This window comes from Haliotis rufescens, unplaced genomic scaffold (genome assembly GCF_023055435.1).
Source record: "Haliotis rufescens isolate VD_foot unplaced genomic scaffold, xgHalRufe1.0.p SCAF_10, whole genome shotgun sequence".
NCBI classification, from domain to species: domain Eukaryota; kingdom Metazoa; phylum Mollusca; class Gastropoda; order Lepetellida; family Haliotidae; genus Haliotis; species Haliotis rufescens.
Genome location: NW_025963780.1, coordinates 18,436,029 through 18,452,970, shown reverse-complemented (window position 1 = coordinate 18,452,970; position 16,942 = coordinate 18,436,029). Strand labels below are relative to the sequence as shown.

The 16,942-nt window shown below is 38.5% G+C and overlaps 1 protein-coding gene across 1 annotated transcript; it reads right to left on the bottom strand.

The window, feature by feature from the left end:
- Positions 1-5,073: 5,073 nt before the first annotated feature.
- On the bottom strand, positions 5,074-16,942 carry LOC124110739 (26S proteasome regulatory subunit 8). The gene is made up of 13 exons (XM_046470108.2): positions 16,809-16,942; positions 15,826-15,900; positions 14,552-14,621; positions 13,734-13,831; positions 12,685-12,810; positions 11,902-12,063; positions 10,869-11,032; positions 10,213-10,289; positions 9,068-9,144; positions 8,051-8,149; positions 7,326-7,436; positions 6,039-6,125; positions 5,074-5,397 (listed from the first exon to the last, which is right to left on the bottom strand). The coding sequence occupies exons 1-13, from the start codon at positions 16,827-16,829 to the stop codon at positions 5,344-5,346; spliced, it is 1,221 nt and encodes a 406-aa protein (XP_046326064.1). The 5' UTR covers positions 16,830-16,942; the 3' UTR covers positions 5,074-5,343.

The window sequence follows — 16,942 nt, the reverse complement described above, 5'->3', positions numbered from 1 at the left end:
CATTATGTATTAAGCGTTAAGCCTACATGCATGTTCCGTCCAAAGTTATTATCAGTCGGTGTTGATATACGCCTGCCTTCATTCCCAAGATTTAGTCTATAAGCGTTAGGAGCTAATCGTTAAGACTACATGTCCAGCGAGAGAAGTAAACATTATTCTATGATAACGCGCTCTCCAAGAAAACTTATGTAATTTTAGTCATTTCTGCATACTCATGTCCTTCAAAACTGAGAGGTAATCTCTGAAATTCAGATAGTCAGCATGTTAGATTAGCAACATTGTGTAGATATTGTTTAAGTAAGTGATAATTGAAAATGCGACCGTATCATGACCTAAGAGCATCAGTGGTATAAATAACGGCCTTTATTCCGGGTACCTCACTGTTGAGACACACGGAATAAAGACTGGCCACTAATAGATGCTTCTCTTGGTTGTTTTAAGGTAAGATATGTTCACTTCATGTATATTGTATGTTATTAAACTATATTCCTATTTTTCCTGTTTTCTATTGCATTCTATATTCTCAGTTGGTTTGAATATAATCAACATTTTAAATTAGGCAAGAATGACTAAGGTAACCAGTAAAGTTAGTATTATAGTAAGGTTAGATCATGTAGCATGAAAAACAATCTAACAATATAGTGTATATTAAAATAGTATAAAATATAATATGATAACGTTTTTTTAGACATTGGTTCAGCAAATTTATATTCCGCCGGGCTCGTGGAAGCAAAGTAATTCCTGTGCATCTGTTGTCAATTGTATATTTTATTGAATGTTTGCAATTGAAGTGTGCATGTATGTAAATGAATGCATCTTTAAATGATTACTGTGTGTGTTCCATTCAAATGATTCAAACTACCCTTGATGTAATTAATGTTAAAACAATGTACTTATTGAGCGAGGCAACTGTACTGTACACGCAAAACCCGTGCGCGCACATAACACTTGTTGTTTAATTCAGCTGCTCATGTATTGCTATATCTTCAGTATTATTAAGCTCTTTTTATTTCTACGTTGTACACATTCAATGACATGCCGTCGGGCATATGACTTTTTGTTATTAACGGTAGTTTAGATATAAAACATGTGGCCATTTTATTTAATTAGCAGATTGAAATCTTATTAATATTTCTATATTCTTATTATTCGGTTTAAGTTGTATTCTGTAATGTTAGGTCATCTTTACGTTTCGCATAAACATTAAAAGATCATGTAAGATTATTTTAGTAATGGGTGAGATATTTATTAATATTTCTATATTCTTATTATTCGGTTTAAGTTGTATTCTGTAAGGTTAGGTCATCTTTACGTTTCGCATAAACATTAAAAGATCATGTAAGATTATTTTAGTAATGGGTGAGATATTTATTAATATTTGAATATTCTTATTAATTGGTTTAAGTTGTATTCTGTAAGGTTGTATTGAAGTAAAGCTCATCTTTACGTTTCGAATAAACATTAAAAGATCATGTAAGATTATTTTAGTTATTGGTACCACATGTAGTACGTGTCTTACCGAAGAGTTATCTAAAATACATTGTCCTTAATTGCGCTATACCACGTGTATTACATTTCCAACCAATTGTAAAGTGTTTTCGTTTCATTGTTAAATGCATTTGTTTATTGTATGATATATTGTAAGATTTTTACTGTAACTGTTAATTCATAATTTTCGGAATACTTCAATTGTCTTAGGTTGTACTTTGTTTATGTTTTATTGTGATATGTAACTGACTGTTGAGACACACGGAATAAAGACTGGCCACTAATAGATGCTTCTCTTGGTTGTTTTAAGGTGTGCGGTCCCTTGCTAATTCCCCGACAGCTAATTCTAGGAATTATAATTAGCCTTGACCAAACATTAACCTTTAAAGGTTATTATAGGTCATAAGGTTTATTATAGTAATATGAAAAGAATACATCACCCATGGCAGATAAATTTTTAAGATTGTAGACAAACTGAAGGTCTAAAATTAATCCAAAAGGAGAGCTCCGATGGGACACGTCCTAGCTGTGCTGCGACAAGCAGTGATGTGAAGATGACCTTAGGTGTCATCAAGGTCACAGGACAGCGACGGAAGGCCACTGATTGGGACTTGAGAACAACAACTTTATTTCTTCACCCAGGACCTTCGCAGCGTTGTCCTTCTAGTTGTCGTAAGTAAGCAGTGAATGCATTAAGGAGTAATGCAGGATAAGTAAAAAAATTATATATTAGTGATATCCTCGATATAAAGAACCTGTTCAGACACTGAATCTCATATCTTGACATTGATACTGAAGACACATACACATTTATATATAAATGTATAGTTGATAGCTAAAGTAGACATTACTCTTCTTCTCCTTCTTATTATTTATAAAAGTCTAGTTTATTAAAGATTATTATACCATGCAGCCGTTTTCGATAAAGCCTTTATCAAATTTATGTGTACAAGTTGAACATGTTCAATTTGCATTTTTTAAATTCAAATACATGCATTATTATTTAAAACAAAATGTATAATTTCAGTAAATAGAACATACAGTATGCGTTTCACGGAACTCCGAACATTGTGGTGAATGTAAACACTCGGATTGGATGTTTCGTGTTTGACAATACCTAAGAAACATAGTGCACAGACTGAGGGCTTCAGTCCTTTAAGACGGTCCTGCCAGTACTAACAGCGGCACATACTAACACGACAGTGCCCTTTATAAAACTGTTGCAAATGTTTAATATGTCAATCTTAATCTTTAATTTTAATTCACTGGTGTATTTCCTTGAATTATTTAACTGGATTTGTCATTCCATGACCATTTTCTTGACAACAGGACCACATGAACATTAAACAACATTAATATTTCAAGGTAAATGAAGGTATCTCTTTGTCCACATTTGGACAAGCAGTGAGGGAAATTACTATTGTGATATGTGACGTCTCTGCGTGAGTATATATGACTACTGATACAATACCGGCATGCATTTGTTTACAGGCAAACATCCATCTTCTCGAGTTCATTGCCTGTGCCCACTTTCGCCTTCAGTTCGTTTCGTATACAGTGTAATCAAGGTTATGTAGGGGGCACGGGTGGCCTAGTCGTCTAAGGCGCCGTGATTCGATGTGCAGAGTTGCGTCCCTTGGGCACGCCAGAAACCTATGATTGCAGGTTCGAATCCCGGTTCGCCCAGATTATGTTTCTAGGTTTGTCAGCACCATGCCCGTGTTCGTGGGTTACACCGAAGTGGTAAACGTCCGAGACCTGCATTTATCATCCAAAACTGGCTCCCACAGGAGATATGGCTTGGATTAGATCAAGCGATATCTACACTGTAGATATCGCTGCAATGAAATTACTTAAGGATTGACTGTGTATTTTTTTCGGTTCATTGAGGTATGAATCGAAAAACCGATGTGCAAACTGTATGAATCCGCGTAGCGTAGACTGCAGGAATTTCCATGAACACAACGAAAATTTAATTATATCACAATGCTTTGCAGACCATGGTTACCATGACGTCACAATCAAATGACATCACTAATGGCTCTGCTAATACACTGAAGACACTGCTAATTACTGTCTACAAATTGAAAAAGTTGGAAGAATGATGTTGGATGATAAATAAAATCTCTCGTGGTGTCTTTTGATATCAAATCTATCAACACTTGTTGATAAAAGTGGAAAAAATCCTCGGCAAGCCTCGGAATTTTTCCACTTTTATCAACTCGTGTTGATATATTTGATATCAAAAGACACTCGGTTGAGATTCTCTATCTCTTCGGGCTTTCCTCCCACATTTAGCTGACACGCCACAATATAACTGGAATACTGTTTTAAAAGCGGCGTAAAATCCCAACTCACTCACACTCAAAGTTATGAACAAGTGATCAGAGGGGTAATAAGCTGCAGTCGAAAGAATGCTGCACCCTTTCCCTACAGTTCGTATTGTATTCCCTACAGTTGTCTCATACCTGTATATAGGCTTGTCAATCATACTCTGAACATCCCTTGCTGTCAACTGTATAAACACTGCCTCATACCTCAACTTGTTCTAGTTGCTATATGGCTGAAATAATGCTGATGCAATGTTAAATCATCTCACTCACTCTTGTAGAGTAGGGAATGAAAAATGCTGTTCATAATTACTACACGTGCCCTTGCATGTGTGTCTGTAGCTGCTTAGGCTGGTTTTATAGCGCCAGCTCAGTGAGACACCAAGTTGCAGATTAATATAGATACACCACTCAGACACAGAATACCAAGCAGACCAATCCTTGTTTTATCCCCCTAAAGCCCAGCACCAGGCAGGGTAACAAGTACCATCTTTTGGTATGACATGGTCAGGGAATCAAACCAGACTTTCCGCTCTCCCGGCAGATTTCTGGTAGAGTAAATATTTACATCTAATTACAATGTTTTGAATCCAAACTACATGTCAGGGAACTCATGTTTGTACATGTCATCAATAGTTGTATTCATTCAGGACATATTTTCAAACAGTTCCCCCCCCCCCAAGACATTATTCCAGTACTTTTTCTGTTGTCTGAACTGTACCAAACGAAGCTGATAAGTGGCCCTACATGTTGTCTTTAACTTAGTATGTAATATCGTACAGGAATAAGCAGTATGGCTATTGCATTTATACAGCAACCTGCATGCGTGTGTGTTTGTGTGTGAGGCTCGCTGCTTGTACTAGTCCAAACTGTTGTTGATTTTACAGTGCTAGCCCAATGAGATATCATGCTGCAGTTTAACATGAATACCCCACTCAGACACAGTATACTGACTCCGAGCCAACCAGTCCTTGTTTTAGCCCCTTAATGCAGAGCGCCGGACTAGGTAACAACAAGTACCATCTTTTAACGTCTTTTGGTATGAATGCAGCTGGGGATCAAACCCCAGACATATCTGGACGGACCACTAGACCACAGAGACGGTCAATTCTAACCTGGAATCCACATAAGCAAGTATCAATGTGACATCAGTGTAAACCCTGGTTTCATCATTGTCATTATCTACACTAAGACAGGTGGGCTTGGATAACAGTTGACTTGACTTGATTCTCATGGTGACTAACTAACAACAGTATGTACATATACCTTTTATTTCTGAGATAGAAACAACATTCTGATGACAGAAAATCACCATAAACATGGGCATGTCAAGCCAGCCAGCGGAATCAACTGCAAGGTCACATATTATACAAAATGATGTCGATGAACATAACTGACTGACTTCAAACATGACATGCATACTACATATGGTGTTTTGCTTAAATAAGCACAGTGCTTGGAAACAACAATTCTCAAATTTGTTTTCCATGCATGTGACACTCCGGTCTCTTCATGTCGCAGAGAATTACTTCCACTGTTTCTTAATTGAAATGTTTTTCTCTGCATCCTTCAACATGATCTGCAACAGAAAGGTATAACATGAGGCCATGATAAAACACATGTCAGATAATCATCCTGCCTAAGTATCAAACACCCTGTCTCTCATTATGTTTTTGTCTTCAGGTTACCACAGATGAAAACTTGCAGTTTCCCTTCATCCCCTACTTGATGAAATGGAAACTTTTCAAAATCCAAACAAAGCTTCATGTGAGCCACATCACCAGACCCTTAATGCATGAAGATGCTCTTAACATGCTGAACAGTTTGTTTAAAGACATTATAAACAAGAAAAAAATTCACATTTAACAAAAATAATGGATGGAAATCTAATCATGCTAATGGTAACTAATTCCTTTAGTTAATCAAACAATTAATCAAAACATATCAGTGGCGATGGGTTGGTTGAGTTTGTGCTGCTTGACATCAGACAGCAATATTCAAACTGTATCAGAGGGACCTGGATCGGACAAACCTGTGGTTGATAACATGAGCAACAATCCACAACATCAGTGCATGTTGACACACCATCAGTCAGTTTGATCACTCATATCTCATTAGCTACACTAGTATTACCATCATGCAACAGAATAGATGTTCCCACAAGGACACAGTGTATATTTCTGTTAGAGGATTATTGTTGGTACTGGTAAAGAAACCTACCTTTGCTACAGCCAGTTCAAAGTCTTCCTGTGTGACGTGCACTCTCCTCTCCCTCAAGGCATACATCCCTGCCTCTGTACATACACCCTGCACAGAAAGACATACATTATTATCTTCGCTGAATTCAGCCAGATATTACTTGTTTCCTGTCTTAATGAGTGAGGGAGTTGGGTTTTATGTTGCCGTATACAGTGTTTCTGTAATAGATCAAGGCGTGTGAAGGCCTGAAATGATGCAGGCCTTTGACCTTTGGTGGTGAAACCCACAAGTAGCATATGATGCTGACAAACCTAGAAACAATCAGAGAACCCATGACCACTGGCATGCCTTAGAAAAGCAACTCTGCACAGTGAATTACGACTGGGCCACCTGTGCTCCCTACTGTTGTAATGGACTAAGTGAATCATAACAGATTTAAAGACAACTCTGTGTCGAGATGGGGTGGGGAGGCGAGGCGAAAAGGGGTTTAACGTCTCGTTCCAAGATTACTGTGACATTTCATAAATCCATGAAATAGCCATACATATATGTTTCAGTTAGTGAGTGAACTAAGCTCAATGGCCAGTCTGCAATATTCAAGCTACATTTTGACTGTACATAAATGAGTATGGCCAGAAAAAACTAGTAGTGTCTGAAAGCATGAGTAACTATGATCACATGCAATCACAGCCCAATCTATTCTGACCTGAAATCCCCATGTTTTGAAAACAAGATGCTTGGAACAAATATATAAATAATCCTTTTGTCTTTCTGAATTTGGTACAAGGATAATACATGTATAAGGGTGACAGAGAGCACCATAAGCACAAGCTCTAAGAAAGAACATAGAGCAGTCAGCAATATTCCAGTTAATTAAGCCTTGGTCAGGCAAATCAGTGGTTGACAGCATGAGCCATTCATAAGCCAGATTACACACTAAAACAACCCAACCCTCATTAATACGAGGGTTGACTGATGTGATGTGTTCTGAACCTAATAGTGAAGTCTTACATAACGACACGTCATAGAGGTATAGCCACAAAAAAAATGAGCAAATTGTTTCGCTGTGACGAGTAAAATAAGCAGGGGTCTGTGACCTATGGAAAATGGACAAACTTCAGGATCGTGCAATGAGGCAGGGGATTATGTATTTAAATGATTTAGTCTTTAGGTCAAGTATTTCTATCAATCCTCCTCGTAGCTCTTGTGACAAGCTTGGGGGACCTGGGACCAATTCTGCCAGTAATCCCCAAAAGGTTGAAAGAAAGAACATTTCATATTACCTACTTTGTTGTCACATATATTTACCTTAACTTCAGCACCTGATGCACCTGGCATCATTTCAGCAATTTTGCGTAAATTGATGCCCCGGGTCAGGTTCATTTTTCTTGAGTGGATTTTCAGGATGTCTAGACGAGCCTGAGAAGACAGTAACAGTCATGTAGTGGACATGCTACATAAGAACAGTGTCATGACCCTGCAGCTTATATATATATTGTCATGATTGTTCAGAAGGATGTGTGTCCCACTGACACAGGCACATGTATTAAGGAGAGGAACCTACTCGGTTCTATTTATGGGTTCAAACATAGACATGATACTAAAATGTAGACAACATTAGTTCGTCTTCCATGCCACCATTACAAACTATGTGTAATCTGTGGTCATTGTGGAAGTGATGGATAATGTGACACTAGTTGAGTCTAACATTTCACTAGGTCTTAATGGTGGAATCCATGTTTGCTTTCACATACATGACATATTCAAACCATTATTTTAAGCTACCACATAATCAGTGATATATTAAATAATCCCATCAAATGACAATCATGTATACTCTAGCTATTGTCTCCACCAGCTTATTTGATGCCAAGTTCACAATGTGACCTTAACCTTCACTGTCACCCAATCATCCCAAGAAGTGCAAAGGAAGTACACAGGTTATGAATTCTCCAAGTCAATTTTGAGGTGAGCTGAAAATGATCTTTGCTTCTCTATCTTACTGCTGTGGAGTAAAGCAAACAAGCACCCACCTCCTCGTTGGGTGGGGGAAATTCTATCTTTCTGTCTATCCGTCCCGGACGTAGTAAAGCTGAGTCAAGGATGTCAATTCTGTTGGTGGCCATAATAACCTGTAAGTAGAAATGAATGACTTAGTAGAGTTGGAAATATATGTAACTGAATTACATAAAATGACAACCCAGCTCTCCAAATTCAACTGGGAGGGTCACAAAGTATACGCCAGAGAAAGTGAACTTAACATAGACAAGTTGGGATATCAAGCTGACCACAATCATCACAAGATCAGAATTGTGTTTCATCATGTTTATCATGTTTATTATTGAGATGGATCTGGCACACATTTCCTAAACATTTTATAACAATTTGTCCAGATGTGACAATCAAGACAGGTTCTACATGAACATGTAGGCTGCATGTTAACATACTATTGCTCCAAAACCGGCCATCTTGAACCTGATGAACATGTGAGGACAAGGTATGATAAGGGCTCTCTGTCTGACCCAGTGATCTGGATAAGTCAATAAATGAGCAAACCTTTACATATAATGAAACTCATATGTTCATATCAATAAGAATTAGACTGTCTGTTTCAATAACCGCAGGTTTGGGACACATAACACCCCTACATGCATAGGTAAGGCTAAGGTGTTAAAGAGTATGATTACAGATTGTTTAGGTAGTGGCTCCTTATGTTTGAACATGAACAAATCTTGGACTCAAACTGATAGTTATTAGGGTGAGTGAGTATGGTTTTACGCCTCTTTCAGAAATATTCCAGCAATATCACAGCGGGGGACACCAGAAATGGACTTCACACATTGTCCCCACGTGCGGAATCAAAACCGGGTCTTTGGTGTGACAAGCAATGCTATTCCATTCAACATACATCCTCACCATGCTCACTGCATGAGTCTAGTTAGATCTAACAGTCAAAGATTAAGTCTCACAGATCTACCAATGCTTGTCAACTAGTAATGCTTCAAACTAATATTGCTCCAAGGCAGACAACTTGTGCATCAGCTCCTTACTTTGATGTTTTGCTTCGGTTCAAAACCATCCAACTGATTAAGTAGCTCCAGCATAGTCCTTTGCACCTCACTGTCACCTGTAACAAGAGTATGTCAAGATGCACACTATCAAACAAATTTCAGATTTGTTCCCACAGGAGTGCTAGTCTTCTAGTTCTACCCGCTGTCTCACACTGGTTTAACGTCACGTCCATGTTTCTTGCATGTTTATAGCAACATGCATGCACGTGTCTGCTTGTACTAGTCCGGACTAATGCAGATTTTATAGTGAGATATCATGCAACAGTTCAACATGAATACCCTAATCATACACAACTACTGTTTCAGAGCTGACCAGTCCTTCTTTTAGCCCCTTATTGTCGAGCGCCAGACAGGGTAACAGGAAGTAGCATATCTTAACGTCTTTAGGTATGAAGTGGGATCAAAGTCTCTGGGCTGACGCTCTTCCACTAGACCACAGAGGCGGTTTGGTGGTGGAAAGGGGAGGGCTTGAAGGGGGAAGGGAGGAAGGTGTATATCTTATTGCTTGACAGAAAATTAGGATTTCATTTTCACTAGCTAGAAAGAAAAGAAAGTAGCCATGGGCTACCAGCATGTCCAGGCAGGAGCCTATTCCACACGATGCAATCAGTGAGAGAGTGAGTTAGTAATGTCTTAAGCTGCTTTCAGCAATAATCCAGCAATATCACGGTGGGAGACACCAGAAATGGGCTTCACACATTGTACCCATGTGGGGAATCGAACCTGGGTCCTCGGCATGACGAGCAAACGCTTTAACCACTAGGCTACCCCACATGATGCAATCAAGCAAGTCACAGAGCTTGACCGCCCAATGCATTTAGTCATCTCTTACGACCAGCATAGGTTGCTGGGGACTCATTCTTACCCGGAATCCCATTAGGGGACAGTATGGTAGTAAGACCCCCGTTCCTCTCAAACCGCACGCACAACACAACAGTCTGAATCATTGTAACAAGTCTTTGTGCTTTTACACATAGGCTACCAATTACTTTACAAAATGACGTCAGCTTGTATCCTTGAAAATCATGCACAGGGGAAGCCCCCTTCTGTCTTACTATTCATTGTTTCTTCACGTTACAGTAATACACTCAATCTAATTTCGATTTGTAAATACTGTTGCCTACCTCCGGAGCCACCTTCCAAACGCGATGATCCAATTGAGTCAATCTCGTCCATGAAGATAATAGAGGGTGCATGTTCCCTGCAACACAAGGGACAGTGAATGACAAAGGTTTAGGGTTAACGCTATTAAAACCAATTTCAGGGACATAAGATTTCACATTAACATGATTAATTCTTTGGTCTTAATTGTTTTGGGTGTCAATGACATCACAACTGTATTCAAACTGGCAGCCCCAAATATCAGCATGATAGGCATGTTGTTCGAGGTATTGACTATTTCAAAGGTATCAACATGACGAAAGAATAAATTAAAAATATAATTAATATTGGGCTGCTGGATAGTTTGGTCAAGTTTAAATAAGTCTTAAGATCTACCTGCAATATTCCAGGACTTTTTCAAGCTCCATCAATCAAGTGACTAGACTGATTGCTATGTAGGCCAACATTCTTAAAACTTGTACATGATGAACATACTGCTCTATTATGAACACACTATTCTATTATGAACACACTATTCTATTAGAATCCATGACTTCCTGAATTACTAACACTGCTTACATGTGAACAACTTTGTTTGACTTGTCTCTAAAATATAGTGCAAGTCAATGACTAGCAGGATAAGTATGACTTTCTCAAATAAAATATTTTCCCACAATACCTTGCCATGACGAAGAGCTCTCTAACCATCCTTGAGCCCTCGCCAATAAACTTCTGTACAAGTTCTGAACCAGACACTCTGATGAAAGTACATTCAGTGTGATGGGCCACAGCTCGGGCCAGAAGAGTCTTGCCTGTTCCAGGAGGCCCATACAACAGTACTCCCTGTCAAGAAGAGATTCACTCGCTATACACTGAGCATGTTGAGGTGAGGTGAAATGGGGTTTAACATGATGTTCAAGATATTTCACTCATATAGCGACATACAGGCAGGTGTGTGGCTGTGTGCACTAGTCTGGACCTATAGTGTCATCCCACTGAGATACCATGCTACAGTTTTACACTGATACTCCCTTCGAGTCGGAGGGTGCTTCATTTATTCCTTAGTGCCATGCCACAGGCAGGATAATAAGTACCATCTTTTAACGTCTTTTAGTATGACCAGGGGATCGAACGATCAACCGAACTGTCATTTTCAAGGCTTTTTTTAGTTGGGTATCAGCCTTCGTCTGTCAATATTTTATCAAATGCAGCATACTATATATTAGTCGTAAGACCTACAAAGCAGTATGAGTATCACACATTTTCCGACCCAAAAAAATAAATTAAGTCGGTTCTGAATTTTTCAGGGTCTTTGGCACCCAAATCTATCACTTTGATCAATCTCACTTAAACATCATTAGTACATATTTTGGTGTGCATTAATCATTTGTTAATACCTTGATTAACAAGTATATGTCATTTTGTACAAATTCAAGGCTTTAAGCTATTTTGGAGATTTTCAAGGCTTTTCAAGGTTTACACTAAAAATCAAGGCTTTCCAAGAGATCCATAAAACTCAAAGCTTTTTCAATCCTGTAAGAACCCTTCAGACAGAAGCTCTATCCACTATAGTTTTAAAATGCTACATGTGCTTCCAGTGGTACTTCTTTCTGTTGTCCGTTTCACACATGTAGAAGTTGTGTCATGGTGCTCACTGAAGGTCACATGTTGGTTAAATGGACAACAATATTCAAATTCATTAATATCCTTACCTTGGGTTGAGCTATACCAAGGGCTTCGAACAGCTCTGGGTGTTTAACAGGGAGTTCAATAACTTCCTTGATCTCTTTTATCTGCTTGTCCAGACCTCCGACCATCTCGTAAGTAGAGTCTGGAACCTTCTCCACCATCATCAGACTCACTAATGGATCAACCTAAAACAATGGTGCGTCGGATGAAACAAACATAAAAGTGAACACATCCGCATCCTTTTTTTTATCCTCAAAGGCTAAGAAATCCTGGTAAGTGTGATCTTGTTATTTATTACTCTTATGTCATACATATATTGTGATATTTAAAAGTGTTTTGCAACTGAATTGATTTCGGAGGTCTGTTCTCATTGAACTTTTAATAATGGAAAGAACATGAACTTTACCCCTCTTTCAGCATTCAGCGAGTGTGAGAGAATAAGTTTACTATCAACTATGTTTACACTGATATTTGCAATAAGCCATCATGTAGGGGAATACACTGAACTAGGGTGTTACAATATAAGTTGTCAACTGATCTCGAGGGGTATATGGTGTGATGCATCCTGTGTGTGAGCCTATGTACCCCAACATGTATTGTGATAGGTAACTTTTATTGTTTTGGTGTGAAACTCTCCATATTCCATGTGGCTCAGCTGACGAGGCCAGTGCAATCAATATTTTGCGGTGAACTTGATTGATTATTTTAGGATCTTTCTAATTGGATTATGCAATCAGATGTAACAATTTGTTTCATGACACTAGCTCTAGTTTCAACACTAGCTCAAGACATTTCAGTCTGCTTACCTTGTTTGGCAAGATCTTGTGGAGAACATAACTGTCATTTCTGAGAGCAACTCTACAATTAGGTGTGACAGTATTGATGTCTATGTTCTTGTCTAAATCAACAACAAACTTTCCTTCTGGATGAACCTGTAAAGAAAATACTGTTTTTTTAAATTCGGCAAATATTTCATGTACATGTAATACAGTAGAGCCTTTAAGTAACAGCATTATCTTCAGAACACAGAGTATGCATGTTTCATTTGGCCATGTGAGCTAACGTTAGGCAAAAAGCAGACAAACAGAAATTTTTGTGGAGTGTTTGGTCTAATGCAGCTTTGAATGCCTGTTAGTCAAGGCGTGTCACCTTAATGAGGAGACAACTCAGGCAAGGGATGCATTTCTTAAAACCTTTGCAACTTTGGTAAAACCCAGAACATGAAGGTATGCTGCTGACAAAACAAGAACCACAAGCAGGACAGATCTGGGACTCAAACCCATGATCCTAGGATTCTGGCAGTCCAAGGGACTAGTGTTGTGACGATATACTTGCAATATAAAACATACCTCAACAGTATGGTTTCAATAAAATATGACAAGAAAACTTGACATGTTAACAATGGACGAGGAAACATTTCCAGTATCAAATGAAATGAATAGTAGCTTAAATGCAACCTAAACATATTTAACAGATTCAGGTGAGTTAATAAAAGAGGGACTTGAGACCTCTTGCGCACAAGCAGAACATTGTTTTACCATTTATGTTCATACCATTTAACATTGCAAACCATACCATACCTATATCTACTTGTGTCCTTTTGTATTGATACACGACCTTCATGGCACAGAGTATCGTGATACATTTGGTGAATCATTACATTCTCAAACATGTTGTCAGGGACAACTCTGCACAGCAAATTGTGGCACCTAATAAGAATGGGCCATCCATGCCTGGAGGAGCATCAACAGCTGGTCAATACACAGGGCATGTAACAGTTTAGTCTGTTGGTTATATAAGGCACAAAGACAGGCTGTAGTGACTGAGAGTAACCTGTCCACTTCATCTGACATACCTTCACAAGCACCTTCTTCTTGTCCATAGGCTTAACTACTTCTCCAACATATGATCCCTGTTCTTGCAGCAGCTGCAACTCCTCTCTCAACATCCTCACTGATGAAGCAAGAAGAGTTAGCTATACCCCATGCAAAACGCTTGCAACTGCTCAACAAAACATATATAATTACTTATCCAGTGTATTATCAATGATAATATCTCCAATCTTTCATGATATAAACCCTGGTCTCATAGCTACTACAGCTTCGTTATGAGTCCAGTTCGAGAGCTGACACTAAATGTAGCTGTCCAATCAAAATTACACTCATGTGCAAGAGATGTTTTGTGGGAAGTTACTGACTTATTATGTCACTTCCAAAAGTGGCTATGGTTGAAAGATTGTGAAAAGACCCATGGTATTTATCAAAGATGTTACAATACACTGAATAAATGAGGTGAGTCTGTGTGGTTATTGTTTATCGCCTCACTCAGCAATATTCCAGTTATATGACAACAGCCTGTACATAATCGAGTCTTAACTGATAATATGATCAGGCTTCCAATCAAGTCACCAAGACTGACCACCTGATTGCATTTATAACCAGCTTAGGTTGCTAGGGATCAATTCTATGTGTAATAATGAGTGAGTGAGTGAGTATAGTTTTACGCTTCTTTTAGCAATATTCCAGCAGGGGACACCAGAAATTGGCTTCACACATTGTACTCATGTCGGGAATCGAACCTGGGTCTTTGGCGTGACGAGCTAACGCTTTAACCACAACGCTTCTTGACCGCCCCAGAATAATAATGAAACGGCATCTGAAATTTGTCTTTTACCTTTTGCATTCAATTCATTTCTCTGTGCTTCTAATCGTCTTAAGTTCTGGGTCTTTTCAGTGACCACAAGCTGAAAATAAACCCAAAGTCTTACTTTAAATCCTTGTAACATACCAACAAACTTTAAGTCTTCATATGACCAAACATGTTATGACACTCTGTAACTCAACAGTAATTTTCTGGAATATAAAAACATTATCATGAACATGAAGGTCATAAAAAATATGGCAGATCAGTAGCAACAATCCAGCCTGTCAGATCACATTGATGCACAATCAGTCAGGTCAGAGATCATGTGTTGTAGTTTGAAAACGCAGGCAGTATAATTTCAGCTATACCACAGCGGCCCGTACACATGGTAAATCAGTGAGTCTGGGTCAGATAAACTAGTGGTTTATCATATTATGAGCAACCTCCCACACCATTGGAATAAAGATGAAATGCAACCAACCAAGTCACTGAGCCCTGACCATTTGATTTAGTCATCTATGACAAGCAATCCCAGTACTTGCGACCCATAAGCAGTAGAGGATGTAATGTGTAGATGAGACGGGTCCTTGCTATGCGTACAAGTGACTTCTTGAGAGGGATCACTTATATGTGTGACTGCCTGTCCATGGATAACGGATTTTGTGCATGTAGCACAAAAATAAGTCTACAAGTGTTATTTATTAAAATAATAAAACAAGATTAAGTACAGTTATTGATAGTTATACCAGTTATTGAATGACATGAAAGGAAAAATAAAAATAAACAATTAAATGGTCAATTTGAGAAAAACGTCAAAATTTGAACACAATAAGCTGGTCTTTGACAGAAAACTTTGCCTACGTGTGTATTTTATAGTGTGATTACAGCATACTTTAGCATTTTCAGGTAGAGAACCTGAAATACTTACTTCCCGATTTTTTTTGTCTTCTTGTAAAATGTGAGAGGTATGTCCCTAAATATATATAACTTGGCCCTCCAGCCATGCCAGCAGAATACACAAAAATATATTCAGTAACTGGCACATGATTGTGTTTTGGATTGGTATCATTCACCATGTGTTCACTAAGGCTGATCATGTGGCTGTTGCATAATAATTTCTCCAAATAAGACAAAAGTTTGAAAGCAAATATCACCTTGTCCACTCAAACATGTTAAATGTTGATGAAGACGAGAATAGTTGTGATCATGGTGATGAACGGACCATATTGACTGTGTCCACAACATAATACCACCATGGACTGGCCTCAGGCTCATTAAACAGTGTTAAAAGGATGGGTACTTACTTGCAGCTCTTCAATTTTACTGATGTAGTACTGTTTGATTCCCTCATGATTAGTTGCTACATCAACATCCATCCTCTGCAGACAAAAAGGTCAGAGTTATACATATTCAATGTATATACATGGTATATCTAATTCTATCATGATCTTTATGTGGTCGCTGGTGGTTCATAAATGATTCCTCACCTGTGTGAAATGGATGGAATTCATTTATGATGAGAACGATTAGTTGGAACAAAATGATAACATGGATAATAATCAGTCATCAATTATACTCAATTGCTGTTTACTGCGACATCACAAATCAATCAAAATGTAAATCTTAGACGTAAACTTACAGATTTGTTGACACCAATCATGATGATGAACAATGACACCCAGTGTTTGAAATAAAGAAAACTGCCAGGCTGCTATTGGGACTAAGAGACTTTAGAAGTTGCAGGGTCTGACCATGCTGACAGTGACATGGGTACAATGTGTGAAGCCCATTTCTTGTGTCCCCCACCGTGATATTGCTGGAATATTGCTAAAAGCGGGGAAAAAACCAAACTCACTTCTCCATTATGCGTAATACAGAGTGAAAGCAAATATCACAAAGAGCGTTTCCCACGAAAACAGGTGACGGGACTGAAGGAGTGATGAGAAAACTGCTTAAAACATATTCTCCTGTCTACAACATGTACTGGAAATTCATTTCGATTACCGGGTCGCGTTCATGTTTATGTTTCACGATCATTGTCTTTACAGCCGGAAATCTATCTGTTTTTGCTGTCTGATTTTGAAAGTCTTTGGCCTCAGCGTTTCTTATGTACAGATTCCGTAGAACAACTAACATTTACTACATCAGCCGGTCACAACAGTCTACTAATTTGCATCTATTGAAAGTGAAAGTTGAATAAGGATTTGTTTATTGAAATGAACAAAACAGTAATATGAGCATCTGAAGAATGATTATAACAAAACACAACATGACTAAACAAAACTACCTGATCCGCCATGATGGGCATCTTGAACCGGAAGTAATGCTGGGACCAGTATAAGGCTCCGGACAGTGGTGTCCTCAGCTCCACCACAGTGCGTGACACATTCACTGCGCCAGATCATTCGTCACCTTTGAGGG

What these genes read in the sequence shown, in the direction of transcription:
- LOC124110739 (XM_046470108.2), bottom strand. Translation starts at nt 16,829, where the DNA reads ATGCCCATCATGGCGGATCAG. An exon ending in AAATGAATTGAATGCAAAAG is followed by an intron (nt 13,832 to 14,551) that starts GTAAAAGACAAA and finishes TTGCTTCATCAG; the next exon opens with TGAGGATGTTGAGAGAGGAG. An exon ending in TTGAACTGGCTGTAGCAAAG is followed by an intron (nt 5,398 to 6,038) that starts GTAGGTTTCTTT and finishes TTTCTGTTGCAG; the next exon opens with ATCATGTTGAAGGATGCAGA.